The 22,132-nt window shown below is 46.3% G+C and overlaps 1 protein-coding gene across 11 annotated transcripts in view; it reads left to right on the forward strand.

The window, feature by feature from the left end:
• Positions 1–22,132, forward strand: part of syt14a (synaptotagmin XIVa) — an 89,876-nt gene that overhangs the window by 41,790 nt on the left and 25,954 nt on the right. For 9 of the 11 annotated variants that reach the window (XR_016116089.1, XM_089005108.1, XM_089005109.1 and 6 more), the window contains exons 5-7: positions 9,611–9,841; positions 11,105–11,373; positions 11,470–11,919. Coding sequence is in view for 10 of the 11 variants with exons in the window: in XM_089005108.1 (XP_088861234.1) it covers positions 9,611–9,841; positions 11,105–11,373; positions 11,470–11,919 (950 nt within the window). In the remaining variant the exon portion in view is untranslated. Of the gene's footprint in view, positions 1–9,610; positions 9,842–10,524; positions 10,781–11,104; positions 11,374–11,469; positions 11,920–22,132 lie in introns of those variants that run through there. The other 2 variants (XM_089005117.1, XM_089005114.1) reach the window with 2 other exon arrangements.

The raw sequence follows: 22,132 nt of genomic DNA on the forward strand, positions 1-22,132 counted from the left end.
TACATTGATCACGAGACCGAGTGATCGGTAGACGGAGGACATGGTATCAAGGGCATGTTGCATGGCAGCTGGGCTGTGGGCCAACAGAGCACAATCATCTGCATACTGTAGCTCGTGGATGTCGCTGATCAGGGTCTTGGTCTTGGCCTGTAGGCGTCTGATGTTGAACAGGCTACCATCCAGGCGGAATTGGATTTGTACGCCGCCACCTTCCTGGATGGACTTATGGAAGAGGAGCGTAGCTGCCATCAGGAACAGGTTGAATATAGCAGGGGCCAGTACACAGCCCTGCTTCACCCCGACTTCCACAGGGAACGGGGAAGATTGCTGGCCACCAACAAGTACAGTTGCTTGCATGCCGCTGTGGAACTGTTGTAGGATGCCGAGAAATTTGGAGGGAACGCCAAATTTCTGCAGTATGGTCCAGAGAATGTCACGGTTAACTGTGTCAAATGCCTTTGTAAGATCGATGAAGGTGATATAGAGGTCCTTGTTTTGTTCCTTGCATTTCTCCTGAACTTGCCGCGCAGCGAAGATCATGTCCAGAGTGCTTCGATCCTTCCTGAAACCGCATTGTGTCTCTGGGAGGATGTCTTCGGTAATGTGCGATGTAAGACGGAACAGCATTACTTTTGCAAGAATCTTGCCAGCAACAGAAAGTAGGGAGATGCCACGGCTGTTGCCACAGACTGACTTGTCCCCCTTCCTTTTATAAATGGTAACAATGTTGGAGGAGCTGAGGAAGTGTCCCGTTTTGCCAGATGTTGCAGATGAGGTGGTAAAGCTTCCGTGTCAGGAGGTAACCGCCGCTCTTGAAGACCTCAGTTGGAAGTCCATCAGGGCCAGGGCTTTTGTTGTTTTTAAGGCTCCGGATTGCAGAGAGGACCTCTGTGAACTGAGGAGGTTCATCAAGGGAGGGAACTGATGGAAGCTCTGGGAGGGAGTCAAGGACAGATGTGTCTGAAGGGTTTACTTGGTTGAGCAGGGAGTCAAAGTGCTCTGCCGAGCGCTCAAGTATTAGCTGTTTGTCCTTCAGTAGTACAGAACCGTCTGCAGATTTAACTGGGACAATGTGTTGTCTTCGTGGGCCGTGCAGGGATTTTACAGCATCATAGAAGGCGTGGGTGTTGTTGTTGTCTGCATGCCTCTGGATTTCTTGGGCCTTGCTGAGCCACCACTTGTTCTCCACCATCCTCAGCTGTTTCTGTGTTTCACCACAGATGGCCTTGTAGTGAGAGAGGAAAAGTGGAGAATGAGGGTTGGAGAGAAGTGTGGTATGGGCTTTGCGCTTGGCTATCAGAAGCTCCTGTATGGCAGCTGAGCTGTTATCGAAGCAGTCTCTGAGTGAAGCCGATGGTCTCAGAGGCAGCTTGATGAATTGTTGTCCTCAATGTTTTCCACCTGCTTTCAATATCAAGGTCACCGTTACTGGTGTCCTTGTCCAGGCTGGCAAGTCCCTCTGCCAGCTTGTTGCAGTAGCTGGCTGCACACTCTGGGGACTCCAGGGCCCTGGTGTTAAGACGCCTTTGGGGTTGCTGTTTCTTGTGAGGAGGTCGAATTCTCAGCTTGAGCCTGGACTTGATCAGTCGATAATCAGTCCAGCATTCAGCCCCACGCATGGCCCGTGTGATGCAGACGCCATTTTGGTCTCGTTGCCTTGTGATGATGTAGTCCAGTAAGTGCCAGTGTTTGGACCTGGGGTGCATCCATGATGTGATTTATTTCTTTTTCAGTTGAAAGATGGTGTTAGTTACAATCAACTGATGCTCAGAGCACAGAGTGAGGAGTCGGAGGCCATTGCTGTTTATTTTCCCCGTCCCGTGTCTTCCGATTGCTTGTTTCCAGAGCCTGGCATCAGTACCTACTCGGGCATTGAAGTCACCCATCAGAACAAGTTTATCAGAGGCAGGGATTTTGGATATGGTAGCATCCAGGGACTCCTAGAAGGCATCTTTGGTGTTATCCTCAGCATCCAAGGTGCGAGCATAGGCGCTAATTAAAGTTGCGAAGCGACCTTTTGCCAGGGGAATACGCCAGGTCATAAGCCGTTCACTGATGCCTTGGGGGGACTCAGGGATGTTATTGAGTAAGCTGCTTTTCACAGCAAAGCCAACTCCATGGAGTCTTCGCTCATTCCCTGGGAGACCCTTCCAGAAGAAGGTGTAGCCCTCACCAACTTCTGTGAGTGAATCCTCGCCTGAGAACCGAGTCTCACTGAGTGCGCCAATATCGATGTTGTACCTCCTGAGCTCATGTGCGATGAGGGCAGTTCGTCTTCGAGGTCTCTCAATCCCGTCTCGAGCATCGAGGAGGGTGCGAACATTCCAGGAAGCCAGGTTCATAGTCATTAATTTATTTATATTTAGTTTTCGACCGCAGAGGGGGGGATGCCTTGGTGGCTGCGGTGGGCCACCCAGGTGTGGTGGAACAAGCAATGTTTAAGTCACCTTTTCTAGACCCTTCCCCTATAAGGGGTGAGCAGTGCGGACCCTGAATAGGGCTGCTCAGATGCACAGGATGCTGCCGAAGGATAATGTTGCTCCATCCCATCTTTGCAACGACCATCAATCCTGTACCGCCCCTGTGTAGGAATCAAGCTAGAAGCTTCCAGTCACATCCATGACCTGCCCCCGTCACTTTATCCTATCGCCAGTGAACTTATATGGTGGAAGCTGGAACCTGCGCTACTAGTGGATTTAGTGTGAGGGACGGGGCGCGCAATTCCTTCCCCCACATACTTGGCCGCACCCGCTGTATTCCAGTGGCAAGAGTGAGGACTCAAGACGACCTTCAGGTGAGTGCGGTTGCAAGGGGCTGCCGGTGGTCCGATCTGTTGGACTCCGCCTACGCCTACCCCCGGGTGCGGATTTGGGATCACTCTTTGTCTGGCCTCTACCCTCCGACCTGTTCGGCTTGGGTGACCCTGCCAGGAGTACAAGACTCCAGCCAACATAGCTCTCTGGGTCATGGAGACGCGCAAAGTGCCTCACCACGATAATGTGGTGATCCCAGTCGAGGCACGGTGAAATTATACACCATTAATTATACACCCATAAATAACACCCACTAATAACGGCTTAACACCATTCGAGATATTGCATGGCAGACCATTCATCCTCCCATTATGGGAAGGTGAACTTTGGGCAGAAAATGAATCAGATCGAGGTGCCCTATTAGCAAAGTAGCTGTGCGAAATGTTCACAACAAGAGAATTACATTCCACATGTGTACTGCCGCAGTCGTCTTTGCTCCCACAGGAGAGGCTAAGACCAGGAGACAAGGTCCTGATCAAGACGATCAAGCGAAAGACGTGGTCGGCGCCGAAGTGGGAGGGGCCATTCACCGTGCTGATCACAACGCCAACTGCCATCAAAATCGCCGAAAGAGCCACCTGAGTGCACCAAAGTCATTGCAAGGTCGTTCACCAACCGGATCCTGAGGATCTCAGAGATACTATGGCCAAGGATCGACGGCCTGATCACCCGTGGAGCTTTGCCATGCTTTTCGGGGGCCCTTGGTATATGACTTTGCTTAGACATTTTATGCCTGTCGCGATCGTGATTGTACTTATTTTCTTAGTCATTTTACACAAAGATTTTGTACCAACAAATGCGTGTAGGGGACCCTGCGTTGTAATTTGGAATTGTACACCATGGCCAGAGTGTGGTTGCTCCCGCCAAAACGGAGGGCCGAGAAGGAATTTTCCTCGTCAATATTTTGATTAAATTGGATTTACCTTTAAGACTCTCACAAATGGAGAGGTTGCATATCACATCATGTCACATCTCGTCGCCGTCCTAGGCGCGCCCCGCCCCTCCTGTCACCTCCTCCGCTGCTCCCTGGAGACGGCCCCTCCCATCATCACGCACCTGGGTTCCCACAGCTGTTTGTCATTCCCGTGATTGTGCCTTCTGACTATATCTACCAATCGCGCTATACAGTCTCCGTCGGAGTATTCAGAAAGCTAAACTCGCGACTTCCCTTCCATCAGGTCTGCATTCTTTTTCCCTCACTTATCGCCATTGGTTTTGTTTGTGCACATGCTCACAGTAAAGACTTTTCTTGATTCACAAGTATCTGTCTCGCCGTGTACTTTGGATCCGAACCCCCGCTTTCCCTCGTCTCTTGAGTCCTGCCTCCAAGCCTCAAGAGACGCAACACAGCAGTAAAGTTATGACAGAGGTTTTTCGCCTTCTCTTCGCTCTTATGACGTTCATGCTGAAAACCGTTTTGGAGATGCATGTACTGATGTTTTTAATGTGTGTAAACAGGAGGGAATGTTAGAATTCGTTATATACACATGCCAAAACATCGTATGTTATTTCATTTCTACTTATTCTTATCAATTAGTAAGTCCATATATGTATGTATGTAGTTTAGTTATTTGTATATGTGAATTAGTATACATGTACTCAGCTTGTACTTAGTTACTGTAGAAATCTACCTATGTTTCAGTCTAATAATGAATATTCATGATTGTATCTAGCAGATGATAGGTCCTTTCCAAAGCCACATCACTTCTGTTGTTTATAAATGTCTGAGACGAGCTCTCGCGCTCTCTCGCTCTTGCCTCTGTCCCTTGGCCTAGCTTCTCCCCTGGAGAACATTTTCTCGCTGCCTGATAATAAATATTCCTTTTTTTTTTATATCACCTTGCTTTCTGCTGATTTAATATTTAGACTATACAAATGGAGAGCTGAACCAGGAAGAACAACATTTAACCCAACAGCCGGCAGTGGCGCTGTTCGGCCGTGTCGTTTGTTAGCTAAAGTGTTCGTAAACCGAGGTATCACTGTACTTCTACTTACATTGAAAGCCATCCATAACCTTGCCCCCCTATCTGTCTGACCTTCTTCAAATGTCTGTTCCCCCTCGGTCCCACAGATCCCCATCTTCCCTCCACCTCTGTGTGCCCTCTGCCCATCTCACCATGACGGGGTGCAGAGCTTTATCAGCCGTCAGCTCATTGTTGTCTCGGTGCACCATTTTATTTCAAATGATCCGCAAAACTGTGAGTTGGCGATGACGTAGGAAACCAGTCTCGCGATGCTTCGGGTGTGGCAACTGCGCGTCCCAAAGCATCAGGCGTGGCCGAAAGCGTACCATACGCGAACCGCACTTTGAAAATTGTTTTTCCGATTTACTCTGCATACACCTCGGAGCCTCGGCACAGTCGGGCACATCACTACTAGCACCCCTTGTTACCATCAGGAGGGAATAAGCGGCTTAGAAATTTGTTGTATGCCTTGTCCTTACTGTAACGACAGGTTTGCAGTCTTGGTTGGGTGAGTGGATGGATGGATGGATCTGATACTGTGAAAAATAAATTCCACCCATCATTCATTCAATTTCCGAGTGAAACATGAGGTAAAGTTTTATGAATCTTGAATAATCTCTTATAAACCTTGCTCGAAGTTGTACTCCCGAGTGATTCAGAGACTTGACATCATTCTTCTCATGGTCATACGGTGGATCTGGCGCAGTGCCATCAATTTCAAACGCTTTCAATAATGCTCTCAGGGTCCCTTCAGTCTTCAGTGACATGAATGAAGAGTAGTGATCGATTTTTTTTTTTTTTCAGTCTTGGGTAAAGAGTCTATATTTGGCTGGAGTCATGTTGCCTCTTGTTGGAAACACCATGAAACAACAGTCACATTTACAAGAGTCAAGACTTTATTGAAAGGACAACCAACATCATTTTTTTGTTTCCTAACTGACATCAGAATTTTTTTTATAGCATCTAAAATACCGAAAACATGCAGGCTGATATTTTTAGTCAAATGAAAAACACAGATAAAAATGACTTAGTGTCCAAAAACTACTTCAAAATGAATAAGGAAATGGCCAGTTTCAAAAGATCCCGCCCCCTTGTTCGTGACGTCACGCCAAGATGTCTTGCCTTGCTTGAGAATCAAAAGAATGGCTTCAGATTCGGAGAAGATGCTTTCTTGTTACGTATCCAGTTATGAACCATCGGTGAGAAGGTTTCTTCAGCCATCATCTGTACAAATTTGAAGGTTTCGGACGTTTCGCCTCCTATCCAAGAGGCTTCGTCAGCGAACTAAAGTCTGACTGGTCGTATCGGCCCTATTTATATATCCGTAATGTCCAGCCATGGCGGCGCCGGACACAGCTATGATAGGTCCCTACGCTCAGGTTGGGGCGAGCAGAGGACCACTCCCTGTGGTCCCACTGATCGTTCCTACATTCCCGACTAACGACTGGCCCATTTCCCCCACTCCCACCGGTATCACCTCATCAGCATTACGAATGTTGCCTAACCTGTTTTGCCTAAGCAGGCTATTATATGAACGATCCAAATTGAACCTCACCCCACCAGACCGGTTTAATGAAGGATTTTGTTGTTTTATAAGAATCGCTTCTTTTACCCCCCTTTCAAACCATCTATGTTCTTTCGCTAAGATTTTAACCTCATTGTCGTCAAATGAGTGGTTGCTAGCTTTTAGGTGCAAATGTACTGCCGATTATAAACAAATTCATGGTTGTGCTATGGGCTCACCAGTTTCACCCATAGTGGCTAATCTGTACATGGAAGAGATGGAGAAACAGGCCCTCACATCCTTCCCGGGGACAAAACCTAGACAATGGTTTAGATATGTGGACGATAATTTTGTCATAATTAAAAAACAAGAAATTCAATCCTTCACAGATCACCTCAACTCTGTAGACATCAACATTAAATTTACTCGCGAGGACATTAAAGAGAATCAACTAGCCTTCTTGGATTGTAAAGTAAAAGAGGACAGAGCGCTAAAAACAGAAGTCTTTAGGAAGGCTACGCACACTGACCAATACTTACTTTTTGACTCTAACCACCCTTTACAACACAAATTAGGAGTTATAAGAACCATCCAGCATAGGGCTAAACTAATACCAACTATCATTGAAGGTAGAGAAAAGGAGTCAAAACATATCAGGAGAGCACTCACTAACTGTGGGTACCCTCAGTGGTCATTTAACAAATGTCAGAAAGAAAGAATAGGGAATGAAACCAATAATTCTCAAGATACAAAAAGGAGAGGAGTAGCAGTACCTTACATTGCAGGAGTTTAGTTTAAATTAACTTTTTTTACTGATGGAAGAAGAAAGCCCAAGGTTTCTGTTTATATAGTCCTAAAACTCCATCTTCTCTGGGTCCTGCAATTTGAGTGAAAATGACAACAAAAAAACTGGCAACTGGAGTGGACACATTTTTGCACACGCCTTTCAGTGAATGACTTAATATGTATTCAATTAGTTATTTTTTTTCCCTCTCTTTAATTCTGTTAAATGTGATTCCACTTTTTCTTTTCTTTGTGTTTCTTGAACACACTTATAAAATTGAGGATTTTTTTTCACAAGTACACTTGTGAGAAAAAGAACAAAAATACAATTCACACGCACAAACATCCAAACACCAAAGAGTGGTTGACCTCCTGGATGACAAAGCTCCCCCTATATCTGAGGCAGAGCCCAGGCTAATTTACAAAGCAAAGCATAAAGAACACAAATCAGGGTCCTCTTTCCTGCGTTAATTGAACTCCATATTATTATTACAGTAAAGTCTCGTTATATCGATATCGGATATAGCGATAGTCCCGGTTATATCGATACTATTTCTATGCACGCACGGAGAAAGTTACATGCAAACAGGGTTGGATATATCATATATATCAATGGTCCCGGTTATATCGATATTTTTTCGGTCTCCCTTGAATATCGATATAACGAGACTTTACTGTATTATTATTATTATTGTTATTATTATTATTAATATAATAATACATTTTATTTATAAGCACCTTTCAAAGCTCCCAAGGACACTGTACAATCACAAAACAGGGACATAAATAAAACCACAGATAAAATTATAAAACGAAAATATGATAGAGATTAGACCAGGGGTGGCCAAACTTTTTGACTCGCATTGGGTTCTAAAATTTGACAGAGGGGCCGGGCCAGGAGCATTTGGAGGGAGTGTTTGGGCCGGAAATACTAAACCTAAAGCATTAAAGGACAACCGACGCATTCGGACAAGTTATGTCCATAATTTGTAAAATCACTTCAAATGACTTTGACTGAGCGTATTTTACAAAGATTCCACAGCATATAGCTATAGTTTACGTTTTAAGGCTTGCGCTGAATATTCATGAAGTCTTGTTTTGGAGTTGATGACGACCCCCATGTGACGTCACATTTGGACCGCCCCTGACCGAGAAAGCGACACACACTGCATTTTGCGGTACTTTGTTTAGTCTGAAAACACAGTGTGGATGGCGAAATTAGAAGGAAAACACATAAATAACGCGATGGTGAATAGTTGTGTGTTGCACCAAGACAACTATTTTATATTCGCTGACACAAATTCCCAGCTGACAAATCAGCTCATTTCCAATGGAGCTTGGGCGCCATCTTTTGCATTTTCTGAGTGCTACATTGCTGTCATTGATGGCTTGAATTGATATGGGAGGACTCCTTTAATCAATTGCAAACATTTATGCTTTCGTCTTCAGAACTATTTGAATCATATTCATAACTGGATGTGTAACAAAAAAGCATCTCCCAATCTGAAGCCATTGTTTTGATTCTCCAGCAAGGCAAGACGTCTTGGCGTGACGTCACGAACAAAGAGGTGGGACCTTCTGAAACTGGCCATTTCCGGATTCATTTTGAAGTCATTTTTATTGGTGTTTTTCATTTAACTAAAAATATCAGCCTGCCTGTTTTGGATGCTATAAAACGTTTTTCTGATGTCAATGGGAAACAAAAAAAAAGGTGCCGGTTGTCCTTTAAAGGGCAACCGACGTCACTTTTTTGTTTTTTAACTCTCTCTCTCATGTTTTTTAACTGACATCAGAAAAACGTTTTATAGCATCTCAAATACCTAAAACATGCAGTATGATATTTTTAGTCAAAGGCAAAACACCAATAAAAATGACTTAAAGTGTCCAAAATCTGCAAAAAATTGAGCTGCGAATTGGGCATTTTCAGAAAGTCCCGTCCCCATTTCGTGACGTCACGCCAAGACGTCTTGCATTGCTTGTGATTCAAAACAATGGCTTCAGATTCGGAGAATATGCTTTCTTGTTACACATCCAGTTATGAATATGATTCAAATACACTGTAGTTCTGAAGAGGAAAGCATACATGTTTGCAATCGATTAAAGAATTTATTTGGGCCATTTTGAGGCAACATTGGGGGACAATCTCTCACAAAAAAAAGAGGCACAAAATGGCGACATCCTGTGGCCACCTCCATTTCCACAGGCTGATAAATTCTTAAATGGCGCTTGGACGCCCTGTGGCGGCTTTTGGGTGCAACACGAGGTCCCCAGACCAAACAACTACCTTCTGTGACGTCACGTACGGACTCGTCACCAACTCAAAAACAAGACTTCCTGAATATTCAGCATGAGTCTTAAAACGTAAAATATAGCTATATGCGGTGGAATCTTAAAATACGCTCAGTAGAAGTCATTTGAAGTGATTTTACAAATTATGGGCATAACTTGTCCGGGGATGTCGGTTGTCAACAGCAGCAAGTTAGGGGAACTCACAATTCAATTTCTTAGCATAATAATGTATTATTTCTCCTGTTTTCTCACAACAGATAAGGTGTACGATGATGTTGACCAGAACACACCATCATCATCAGACAGCGAGGATGAATTGTTGGGTCAATATCAAGAAGCGGTCAGTCGTGCACAAGGTCTCAGAGGTGGTGCCAAGGTGTCTGCTCATGTCAAACGTGCAGCACGGTTAAGGTGGGAGAACCGACAGAAGTACAGTCCCCTGATGACAAACTATGACGGCTACAGCAGCGACGCCTCAGCCGATGTTGGTCAGTTTCTTTTAAATGCAAAATGGATGTTCACTTTTCCCGAAACATATTGAACAGTTCATTGATACTGATACATTTCTTTTGATTCAAATGTACTACATTAAATTTATTGTAGTAACTACATTACTACATTGATCTCTCTCTGTCTCTCGCTCTCTCTCTGTCTCTCTCTCTCTCTGTCTCTGTCTCTCTCTGTTTCTCTCACTCTGTCTCTCTCTCTCTGTCTGTCTCTCTCTCTCTGTCTGTCTGCCTGTCTCTCTCTCTGTCTGTCTCTCTCTCTGTCTCCCTCTCTCTCTGTTTCTGTCTCTCTCTCTGTCTGTCTCTCTCTATCTCTCTCTCTGTTTCTGTCTCTCTCTGTGTCTCTCTCTGTCTCTATCTTTCTCTCTGTCTCTCTCTCTGTCTCTATCTTTCTCTCTATCTCTCTCTCTGTTTCTCTCTCTCTCTCTCTCTCTCTCTGTTTCTCTCTCTCTCTCTCTTTCTCTCTTTCTCTCTCTCTCTCTCTCTCTCTCTCTCTCTCTCTCTCTCTCTCTCTCTCTCTCGTATGAGCACTTCCCCCAGCCACACGAACACACTCACACACCACTAATTGGCGGTTGAAAAGATGCACAGCCAATCCACATGGCTGTAAATCATGGGATATTGTACTGTCATTAGGTGACGTCAGGGCCTGTTTTTTTCTGAAGGTTTGCGATGCACCAAGGGACCAGATAATCGAACCGTGAAGTAATAAGGGATTTGTCACATCCGCACGAGGCAAATGCAAACGACCTCGTCGGACAAACAAAGGAGCTGGATCCGAAGTACTCGATGGAGACAGTAGATGAATTCAAAAGGTTTTACTGAGACATGCAGAGGAACACCAAACAGAACGAAGCAGCAAAAAAGAGAGCGACCAACCTGGCATACGTCAGTGGTGAGACACAAACGGGAAATACACCGGCAAGTACAGAGACAAACCGAGTGACTTATATGGCCAGAAGGCACATTAGTGAATCGGCAAAACGTGTGCGAGCCGGGGGGGTAGGGGAGCGGAGGGGCGCGCACCTGTCGCCAATCCGAATGTGACAGCATCCACCACCATTCCATCATCAGGACACCAAAACGGAACCCTGTCAACTTGAATTTGTACTTTGTATGACCCTGGACTTTCTACATCTTCAGTACTCGTGTTTATCCATAGCCATATCATGGCTCCAGTATGTACAATTGTGTGTGCAGTCAATCAGCTTGTCTGAGTCCTATCTTCCTATGTATTTTTAACAGCCACCTATATCCAGAGGATGAGGCAGACACCCCCACTGGATGAACTGCAGCCTCCACCATATCAGGATGAAAATGGATCCCCAAGGATGTCTTACACACTGTCAGACCTGGGTGATACCAAGTGTGATCTCTCACTGACCAGTGGTAGCCCCCACCTTTCCTTTCGCAAATGTACCAGTGAGGGAAGTGAGGGCCAAGAAACAAAGAGTTTCTTCAACAAGTGCTATGAGGATGTGCCCAGCGACAGTACTGCTGTCCTCAGTCCAGAGGTAAATAATGAGCCTCCATCGAGACACATGCAAGAAAATTAAAGGAGATAATGTCGTGCCGAATCATGTAAACAGATCATATCACTGTTCGTCTAGGAGATGTCAGCACGTGGTTCAGCTGCACAGCTCCCCAAAGGCTACGAATCAGATCAGATTGCAAAATATGGCACCCTTGATGTCGCATTTGACTACGATTCCGACGAGCAGCAGCTGGCGGTGACCATCATGGCAATAACGGACCTCCCAATTCTAAAACACACTGCCAACATTAGCTGGCAGGTTCACCTGGTGCTGCTACCTACAAAGAAGCAGAGGGCAAAGACAGGTATCCAAAGAGGCATATGCCCCCTCTTCACAGAGACCTTTCACTTTTTCCATATGGAGTCTGAGATGATCAGCAACTCCGCCATCAGATTTCGACTTTACAGTATGAGGCGAATGAAGAAGGAGAAGGTGCTCGGAGAAAATGTGTTTTATCTCACCAAGCTCAACCTTCAGGGAAAGATGTCCGTGCCGGTCATTCTCGATCCATGCTGCACGTACCCAGTAAGTCGGTTCAAAAGCAACGGTTGCTCCTCCATCTCTTACGTTTTTTCACAGCTACATCTGGTATGCTATTTGACTTTGGAATTATTAAATATTTTTTTGTTGTCCCATGGAAAATACCATCAAATTCCGAATTTAAACCCTGAAGTTTCAACAATAAGGCTATTTTTTGCGGATTTCCCTTAACCCAGTCTTCTCCTCTCGTCTTAGCTGCTGTTTAACTCGATTTTTTTTAAATTAAATCCACATGTTCCAATTGATTTTCTCATCTGGTTTGGCGAAACATTCATTCTCTTATGGTTAGCAATGGTTACTTTGACTTGTATTTTAACTCATTCCTGAATTTAAGGGGGCACAAGCCAGTGTCTTATATTGCCAGTCCCAAGCCCGGATAAATACAGAGGGTTGTGTCAGGAAGGGCATCTGATGTAAATTTTTTGGCCAAAACAAATATGCGAATCAAACCTCTGAATCCCATACAACTCACTGTTGACCTTCAGGGTGCCGGTGGAAAATGGACTACTGTTGGTCGAGAAGGAGAGGAGGGAGATGTGCCCCTAGGAAAAGAGAGAAATGGAATGCCAAGAGTATAGAACTAAGAGTAGGAACTTTGAATGTAGGAACAATGACGTATATATATAGATGTATAGGTAGAGAGCTGGTTGACATGATGCAGAGAAGGAAGGTAGACATACTGTATGTCCAAGGGACTAGGTGGAAAGGGAGCAAGGCTAGAAGCTTAGGGCAAGGGTTCAAGTTGTTCTATCATGGTGAAGACAGAAAGAGAAATGGAGTTGAGGGCACTTAAAAGAGGAGTTTGCTCGGAATGTCTTAGAAGTAAGAAGAATATCAAATAGAATGATGAGTCAGAAGCTAGAAATTGAAAGTGTGATGTTAAATGTTGTTAGTGGGGATACCCCACAAGTAAGATGTGAGTTGGTGGAGGAGGATACATTTTGGTTGGACTTTGATGAAGTCATACAGAACATCCCAAGAAGTGACAGTGTTGTAATTGGTGGAAACTTCAATGGGCATGTTGGCGCAGGATATAAAGATGAAGAGTGTCACGGTTTGCAAAGTGGTGATGGTTGTGGATCCCAAATAAGTAGGCAGGAAGGAGCAGCAGGTAGTATTTGACAAATTGTGTTAAAACAAAGTCAGCAGGAACAAAATCTAAAACATAAAAGTCATCTGAACAGAAAAATACAAAGTATCAAAGAAAACCATGAGTAAAAATCTGCCAAGATTAAACAAATCTGACAGGGTGAAGCAAACGCATACAATGACCCGACACGGAATGGTCGTCCCGGGAGTCCTTTTAATGGCCACTGATTGGAACGACCAACACCTGTGCAGATGCAGGCGGGGCCAACAGCGCTATCCGTTGGTCGCCAACCAGAACGTTAGTCTGCCACTGATTGGAATGACCAACACCTGTACAGGTGCAGATGCAGGCGGGGCCAACAGCGCTATCCGTTGGTCGCCAACCAGAACGTTAGTCTGCCACTGATTGGAATGACCAACACCTGTACAGGTGCAGGTGGGGCCGACAGCGCCACTCGTTGGTCGCTAACCCTGTTGAGATCTTCACGCTTTCGCGATGCATTTGGGAGAATAAAGTCGAGAGGGTCCTCTTGTTTAGATCATACAAGTAGGATATTTATTTGCCGCTTATCGTCGTACGAAAAGTCACACACACATACACGTATACTGGCTTTGATCGCTGTCAAATCATGTGATGTCGCGTTGTGGCTGGGTTGCCAGATCCGGTCAATATTACAGCATGACACAAAATGATGATACAATCTAACTTTCTTAACACCCCCACTTATACTCAGTTTGCTGTAATGTAAATCAAAATAAATAGAACAATGTGACCTCTGTCTTACACATTTCAGCTTCCAAAAACAATGGGTGTAAACACAATTGTTTTGGGGTATTAGTAGTCATCAATAATGAAATCACCGTCCCATATGATTTTGATCACCTTGTCACTTCTTGACTCTTTGGCATTAATACAATTCGGTAGGAACGAGCGGCGGTACCTCTCCTTTTTGCAGCGCGGGTGTAATAGTCTCTGGCTGAAGAAACTACTCAGTGCTGTCAGGGTGAGCAGGAGGGGTTTGGGGGGGCTGTCCATCATAGATTTTAGTTTAGCTAGCGTCCGTCTGTTGCCCACCTCCTCCAGAGAGTCCAGCGAGCAGCCCAGTACAGAACTGGCCCTTTTGAGAAGGCACTCCAGTCTTTTTCTGTCCCGGGTGGTGATGCTGCCTGACCAGCAGACAATTCCATAGTGGATGGCTGAAGCAACCACAGAGTCATAGAAAGTCTTTAGGAGTAACCCCTGAACTCCAAAAGACCTGTTTCCTTAGTAGGAAGAGGCAACTCTGTCCCTTTTTGATTAGGGCATCCATGTTTGTAGTCCAGTCCAGTTTATTGTTGAGAGTAACACCCAGGTACTTGTAGGAGGTCACCCTCTCAATGTCCGAACCCTGGATGTTCAGTGGTGCAGGTGACGACTGTTTCCTGCAGAAATCCACTACCAGCTCCTTGGTTTTCCCGGTGTTGATCTGGAGGTGATTCTGCTGGCACCAGTCCACAAAGTCGTTGGTCAGTCCCCTGGACTCCCGATCATCTCCCTCTGTAATGAGGCTGACAATAGCTGAGTCGTCAGAGAACCTCTGAAGGTAGCAGGTTGGGGTGTTGTAGTTGAAGTCCGAGGTGTAGAGGGTGAACAGGAATGGAGCCAGGACTGTCCCCTTCGGCGCTCCGGTGCTGCAGAGAAGCCTGTCCGACTCACAGTTCTTTACCCTCACGTACTGTGGCCTGTTTGTGAGGTAATCTGTAATTCAGAATGTGAGGTGGTGGAAGCTCTCCGGCATGCCGCAGCTTGTCCCCAAGTAGGTTTGGCTGGAGAAGTCGAAGAACGTGATCCTCACCGTGCTCGCAGCATTCTCCAGGTGCAGCAACGCCGAGTGGAGGAGGAAGATGATGGCATCCTCCACACGATGCTAGGCTGGTAGGCAAATTGTAGCGGGTCCAGCGATGAGCTTGCCAGCGGTCGCAGGTGGGTGAGGTCTCTCCAGCGTCTTCATCAGGTGAGACGTCAGCACCACCTTCGTCTTCTGTAGCTGTTGAGCTCCTTTGGGTTGGCAATCTTGGGCACTGGGATTAGGCATGACGTTTTCCACAGCTGTGGAACTCTGCCCAGCTTCAGGCTGAAGTTGAAGATGTGCTGGACAATGACACACAGCTGGTCGGAGCAGGACTTGAGGAGTCGGGAACTGATGTCGTCCGGACTTGTTGCCTTCCTCACTTCCATCCTCATCAGTTGGTTCCTCACCTGCGCAGTTGTGACAGACAGGCAGGAACCAGGAAGCAGAGTGGCGGCTGACGGCGTGGCAACGGTTGGGAGGGCAGTTGTTGGTTGCGGAAAGCTGGTCGGTAGAGGGTAAGTCCACAGTGAGAGTTGGTGCAGGTGCAGCTACAGGTGGAGTTGACGGTGGGCCGGGGGCGACAGGCGTCTTATAAAACCAATTGAAAGAGCGGTTGAGTTCATCTGCCCAGTCCTTGTCTTTTTCGTTCTATGTCACTGGACTTTTGTGGTCTGAGATGTTTTTCAGGCCCTTCCAGACACCAGCAACATTGCTGCCTTGCAGCTGCTCCTCCATTTTCATCCTCTAGGCCTTCTTTCCCTCTCTGATCTTCCTCCTCAGTTGGATCGGCACGGCCTTCAGTTGCTGTCTGTTTCCTGAAACAAAAACCCTTTTTCTATTCCTTCAGGAGAGCTTTTGTCGGGATTAATCCACGGTTTGTTGTTGGAAAAACGCCACACAGTCCGGTTGGGAATAGTGTTTTGTTCACAAAAGTTTATGTAGTCTGTGATGATGTCGGTGAGTGAATCATTGTCCTCCCCATGAATCTCAGTGAAGAGCTCCCACCTGGTTGAGTCAAAACAGTCCCGCAGAGCTTCTTCAGCTTCTGTGGACCATCTTCTGACCGTGCGGGTCACAGCTGGTTGCCTCTGGACAAAGGGTTTGTACACAGGCTGGAGATGTACCATATTGTGGTCTGCTCTTCCGAGAGGGGTGGAGGGGGGAGGGTTTGTATGCATCCTTGGCATTTGAGTAGAATAAGTCCAATATGTTATTGTCTCTTGTGGCACAAGTTACATATTGTGTGAATGTTGGGAGGGAGTATTTCAGGGAAAGGTGATTAAAGTCCCCTCAGATGATGAACAGGGCGTTGGGGGGACTGTGTTTCCAGCTTGTTTAAGACAGTCATGAGGGCATCGGAGGCAGCGCTCACCATTTGTCGTAGGGGGAATGTACGCCGCCACGGCTATGACGTGTGAGAATTTCCGCGACAGATAATGCGGCCGGAGGCTAACGGCTAGCAGCTCAACGTCGCGACTGCACGCTGAGTTTTTCTTTGACCGTAATGTGCCCAGGGTTGCACCATTTGTCATTCACAAACACAGCAATCCCCCCTCCTTTCTGCTTACAACTGCCTGCATTTCTGTCCGCTCGTACGAGTTGGAAGCCGTCCAACTCAGCGTGAGTGTCCGGAGTGATTGCCGATAGCCATGTCTCTGTGACGAGTAGCAAGCTGGCTTCCCTGTACTCCCTCTGATGCTGCGTTAGCGCCTCCAGCTCGTCCATTTTACTCGGGAGCGATCTCACATTCCCCAAGATGACGGACGGGAGAACGTGTCGGTATTTTCTCATTCTTTTACGGCGATCTTTCCCAGCCCGACATCCTCGTTTTCTCCTCTTCAGCTCGTCGGGGATGTCCGGTGCGGCTTCCGCTAGTCCGCTATTAGCTCGCCATGCTAGTAGCTGGTCTCGACAGTAAACAATGGGATTCCGAGTGCAGATTCCGAGTGGGATTCCCCGTTTACAGGAGCGGTGAAAAAATAAAAAATAACGGCGATGAGCAAAACTGAAGATGCCCATCTCCTTCCCGTGGGTTTCGGGAAAGTAAACAAAATACACACGGAAAAGTAAATAAATGAAAAAGTAGAAAAGAAAAGGAAAGAGCTGCTGCAGAGGCAGCCACACAGGGGGGCGCCAGAAAAAATAATAATTAATGTGTTGTGTGTTCAGCATGTAATATGTGGAGAAGATTAAGCATTCTAATGGTTTCTCCAAATTCATAACGGCGACTACCAGTGGCGAGCCGTGCATTTCCTAGCTAGGCCTTCAGTAGTGTTACGTCTGAATCAATTCATAGCTGTGTCTGTAAAATGTATGATGTGATTTACTACAAGTCCAATAGCCAGGAAGTAACTGTCCGACCCTACTTGATGTCCAAATGATGTCCATCTGTTCTTGAAAAGTCAGTCTTGAAAATTGCAAACAGTAAAATTGCAAACGAAATTCATTTATTCTCCTCCTTCAGCCTTTGTGGGTTCCGTTGTGGTTGACGAAACCGCTATTAAATCAACACAACAATATATTTGCTTATGCAGCTCGCTACCGATAGTGTGTGCTGGCTCTGGTGAGTCTGCTCTTGTCGGTAGGGGCGAGTGATAAATGCAATTTTCATAAACTATGATTGGCTGGTCAATATCCAATCATATTTTGTGAAAACTCTGATGTTAGTAACTGGCGTTTACTCAGCGCTGCAAGCAAGCACTGGTTAACCTTTTGGGTTGCCAACTCGAAATCTTGGTTAAGCAACTGTTTTATTGACACGTTTGATGCGACAAGGCCCGCAGAACGAATTGTGAAGGCGTCCAGGTAGATTTCTGACCCAGGTCACAAATGATGGCTGAAATGTGATTGGTTAACTGTTTAAATATAACAACATACTTATTGAAGCAGGACAACAGGGGAAAGCAAATGAAAGGAAGCTGAAAGACAATTTGGAATTATTTAATAAGAATTCATGGACAAAATATAATTCATATCAGTTTGGGATTCAGATATTTTTAGGCTGACAAACTGACCTGTTTACCACTGGTGAATACAATGTGGGCCACGGCAAAAAGGGAGTTTGACGCCCCTGCTATAGTGTAACACTGTAAGCCTCCTAGCTTGATGTTAACGTAAAATGGAAATCCAATTGACGCTGAAACAGAAATTAGCATTGTGATCACAGTACTTTTAAACTATCCAAGAAGTGTTAGATGAGGATAAATAAAACAGTAACACATCCTGTACATGTATTTTGGTGCACTCATTTGACTTTTACGGTCATCGAACCCACCCTTGAGTGCCAACATGGTCCATCATAAACTATAAAAGGCACAGTAATCATACATCACAACAAAATGAATGTCACTTAGTATTCTAGTACAGTGATGCCTCGGCCTCTCCTTTTTGCAGCGCGGGTGTAATAGTCTCTGGCTGGAGAAACTACTCAGTGCTGTCAGGGTGAGCAGGAGGGGTTTGGGGGGGCTGTCCATCATAGATTTTAGTTTAGCTAGCGTCCGTCTGTTGCCCACCTCCTCCAGAGAGTCCAGCGAGCAGCCCAGTACAGAACTGGCCCTTTTGAGAAGGCACTCCAGTCTTTTTCTGTCCCGGGTGGTGATGCTGCCTGACCAGCAGACAATTCCATAGTGGATGGCTGAAGCAACCACAGAGTCATAGAAAGTCTTTAGGAGTAACCCCTGAACTCCAAAAGACCTGTTTCCTTAGTAGGAAGAGGCAACTCTGTCCCTTTTTGATTAGGGCATCCATGTTTGTAGTCCAGTCCAGTTTATTGTTGAGAGTAACACCCAGGTACTTGTAGGAGGTCACCCTCTCAATGTCCGAACCCTGGATGTTCAGTGGTGCAGGTGACGACTGTTTCCTGCAGAAATCCACTACCAGCTCCTTGGTTTTCCCGGTGTTGATCTGGAGGTGATTCTGCTGGCACCAGTCCACAAAGTCGTTTGTCAGTCCCCTGGACTCCCGATCATCTCCCTCTGTAATGAGGCTGACAATAGCTGAGTCGTCAGAGAACCTCTGAAGGTAGCAGGTTGGGGTGTTGTAGTTGAAGTCCAAGGTGTAGAGGGTGAACAGGAATGGAGCCAGGACTGTCCCCTTCGGCGCTCCGGTGCTGCAGAGAAGCCTGTCCGACTCACAGTTCTTTACCCTCACATACTGTGGCCTGTTTGTGAGGTAATCTGTAATTCAGAATGTGAGGTGGTGGAAGCTCTCCGGCATGCCGCAGCTTGTCCCCAAGTAGGTTTGGCTGGAGAAGTCGAAGAACGTGATCCTCACCGTGCTCGCAGCATTCTCCAGGTGCAGCAAAGCCGAGTGGAGGAGGAAGATGATGGCATCCTCCACACGATGCTAGGCTGGTAGGCAAATTGTAGCGGGTCCAGCGATGAGCTTGCCAGCGGTCGCAGGTGGGTGAGGTCTCTCCAGCGTCTTCATCAGGTGAGACGTCAGCACCACCTTCGTCTTCTGTAGCTGTTGAGCTCCTTTGGGTTGGCAATCTTGGGCACTGGGATTAGGCATGACGTTTTCCACAGCTGTGGAACTCTGCCCAGCTTCAGGCTGAAGTTGAACATGTGCTGGACAATGACACACAGCTGGTCGGAGCAGGACTTGAGGAGTCGGGAAATGATGTCGTCCGGACTTGTTGCCTTCCTCACTTCCATCCTCATCAGTTGGTTCCTCACCTGCGCAGTTGTGACAGACAGGCAGGAACCAGGAAGCAGAGTGGCGTGGCAACGGTTGGGAGGGCAGTTGTTGGTTGCGGAAAGCTGGTCGGTAGAGGGTAAGTCCACAGTGAGAGTTGGTGCAGGTGCAGCTACAGGTGGAGTTGACGGTGGGCCGGGGGCGACAGGCGTCTTATAAAACCAATTGAAAGAGCGGTTGAGTTCATCTGCCCAGTCCTTGTCTTTTTCGTTCTATGTCACTGGACTTTTGTGGTCTGAGATGTTTTTCAGGCCCTTCCAGACACCAGCAACATTGCTGCCTTGCAGCTGCTCCTCCATTTTCATCCTCTAGGCCTTCTTCCCCTCAATGATCTTCCTCCTCAGTTGGATCGGCACGGCCTTCAGTTGCTGTCTGTTTCCTGAAACAAAAACCCTTTTTCTATTCCTTCAGGAGAGCTTTTGTCGGGATTAATCCATGGTTTGTTGTTGGAAAAACGTCACACAGTCCGGTTGGGAATAGTGTTTTGTTCACAAAAGTTTATGTAGTCTGTGATGATGTCGGTGAGTGAATCATTGTCCTCCCCATGAATCTCAGTGAAGAGCTCCCACCTGGTTGAGTCAAAACAGTCCCGCAGAGCTTCTTCAGCTTCTGTGGACCATCTTCTGACCGTGCGGGTCACAGCTGGTTGCCTCTGGACAAAGGGTTTGTACACAGGCTGGAGATGTACCATATTGTGGTCTGCTCTTCCGAGAGGGGTGGAGGGGGGAGGGTTTGTATGCATCCTTGGCATTTGAGTAGAATAAGTCCAATATGTTATTGTCTCTTGTGGCACAAGTTACATATTGTGTGAATGTTGGGAGGGAGTATTTCAGGGAAAGGTGATTAAAGTCCCCTCAGATGATGAACAGGGCGTTGGGGGGACTGGGTTTCCAGCTTGTTTAAGACAGTCATGAGGGCATCGGAGGCAGCGCTCACCATTTGTCGTAGGGGGAATGTACGCCGCCACGGCTATGACGTGTGAGAATTTCCGCGACAGATAATGCGGCCGGAGGCTAACGGCTAGCAGCTCAACGTCGCGACTGCACGCTGAGTTTTTCTTTGACCGTAATGTGCCCAGGCTTGCACCATTTGTCATTCACAAACACAGCAATCCCCCCTCCTTTCTGCTTACAACTGCCTGCATTTCTGTCCGCTCGTACGAGTTGGAAGCCGTCCAACTCAGCGTGAGTGTCCGGAGTGATTGCCGATAGCCATGTCTCTGTGACGAGTAGCAAGCTGGCTTCCCTGTACTCCCTCTGATGCTGCGTTAGCGCCTCCAGCTCGTCCATTTTACTCGGGAGCGATCTCACATTCCCCAAGATGACGGACGGGAGAACGTGTCGGTATTTTCTCATTCTTTTACGGCGATCTTTCCCAGCCCGACATCCTCGTTTTCTCCTCTTCAGCTCGTCGGGGATGTCCGGTGCGGCTTCCGCTAGTCCGCTATTAGCTCGCCATGCTAGTAGCTGGTCTCGACAGTAAACAATGGGATTCCGAGTGCAGATTCCGAGTGGGATTCCCCGTTTACAGGAGCGGTGAAAAAATAAAAAATAACGGCGATGAGAAAAACTGAAGATGCCCATCTCCTTCCCGTGGGTTTCGGGAAAGTAAACAAAATACACACGGAAAAGTAAATAAATGAAAAAGTAGAAAAGAAAAGGAAAGAGCTGCTGCAGAGGCAGCCACACAGGGGGGCGCCATCTTGAAGAAAAAATAATAATTAATGTGTTGTGTGTTCAGCATGTAATATGTGGAGAAGATTAAGCATTCTAATGGTTTCTCCAAATTCATAACGGCGACTACCAGTGGCGAGCCGTGCATTTCCTAGCTAGGCCTTCAGTAGTGTTACGTCTGAATCAATTCATAGCTGTGTCTGTAAAATGTATGATGTGATTTACTACAAGTCCAATAGCCAGGAAGTAACTGTCCGACCCTACTTGATGTCCAAATGATGTCCATCTGTTCTTGAAAAGTCAATCTTGAAAATTGCAAACAGTAAAATTGCAAACGAAATTCATTTATTCTCCTCCTTCAGCCTTTGTGGGTTCCGTTGTGGTTGACGAAACCGCTATTAAATCAACACAACAATATATTTGCTTATGCAGCTCGCTACCGATAGTGTGTGCTGGCTCTGGTGAGTCTGCTCTTGTCGGTAGGGGCGAGTGATAAATCAGGGCGTTCCTTTAGTGACGTCACGTACGGACTCGTCACCAACTCAAAAACAAGACGTCCGGAATATTCAGCGCAAGTCTTAAAATGTAAAATATAGCTATATGCGGTGGAATCTTACTAAAATATGCTCAGTAGAAGTCATTTGAAGCAAATTTACAAATTATGAACATAACTTGTCCGGAGACAAGTCCTAAGGACAAACGACAAAGTACCGCATTTTGCGATACTTTATTTGGTCTGAAAACTTCGTGTTGATCCGTGTTGATGGCGAAATTAGAAGGAAAACACATGAATAATGCAATGGTGAATCGCTGTATGTTACACCGAGAAAACTATTAGATATTCGGTGACAAAAATTCCAAGGTGAAAAGTCAACCAACGGAGCTCTGGCGCCATCTTCTGCATTTTCT

Source organism: Hippocampus bargibanti, linkage group LG09 (genome assembly GCF_051943395.1).
Source record: "Hippocampus bargibanti isolate YZ-2025 linkage group LG09, ASM5194339v1, whole genome shotgun sequence".
Taxonomy (NCBI): Eukaryota; Metazoa; Chordata; class Actinopteri; order Syngnathiformes; family Syngnathidae; genus Hippocampus; species Hippocampus bargibanti.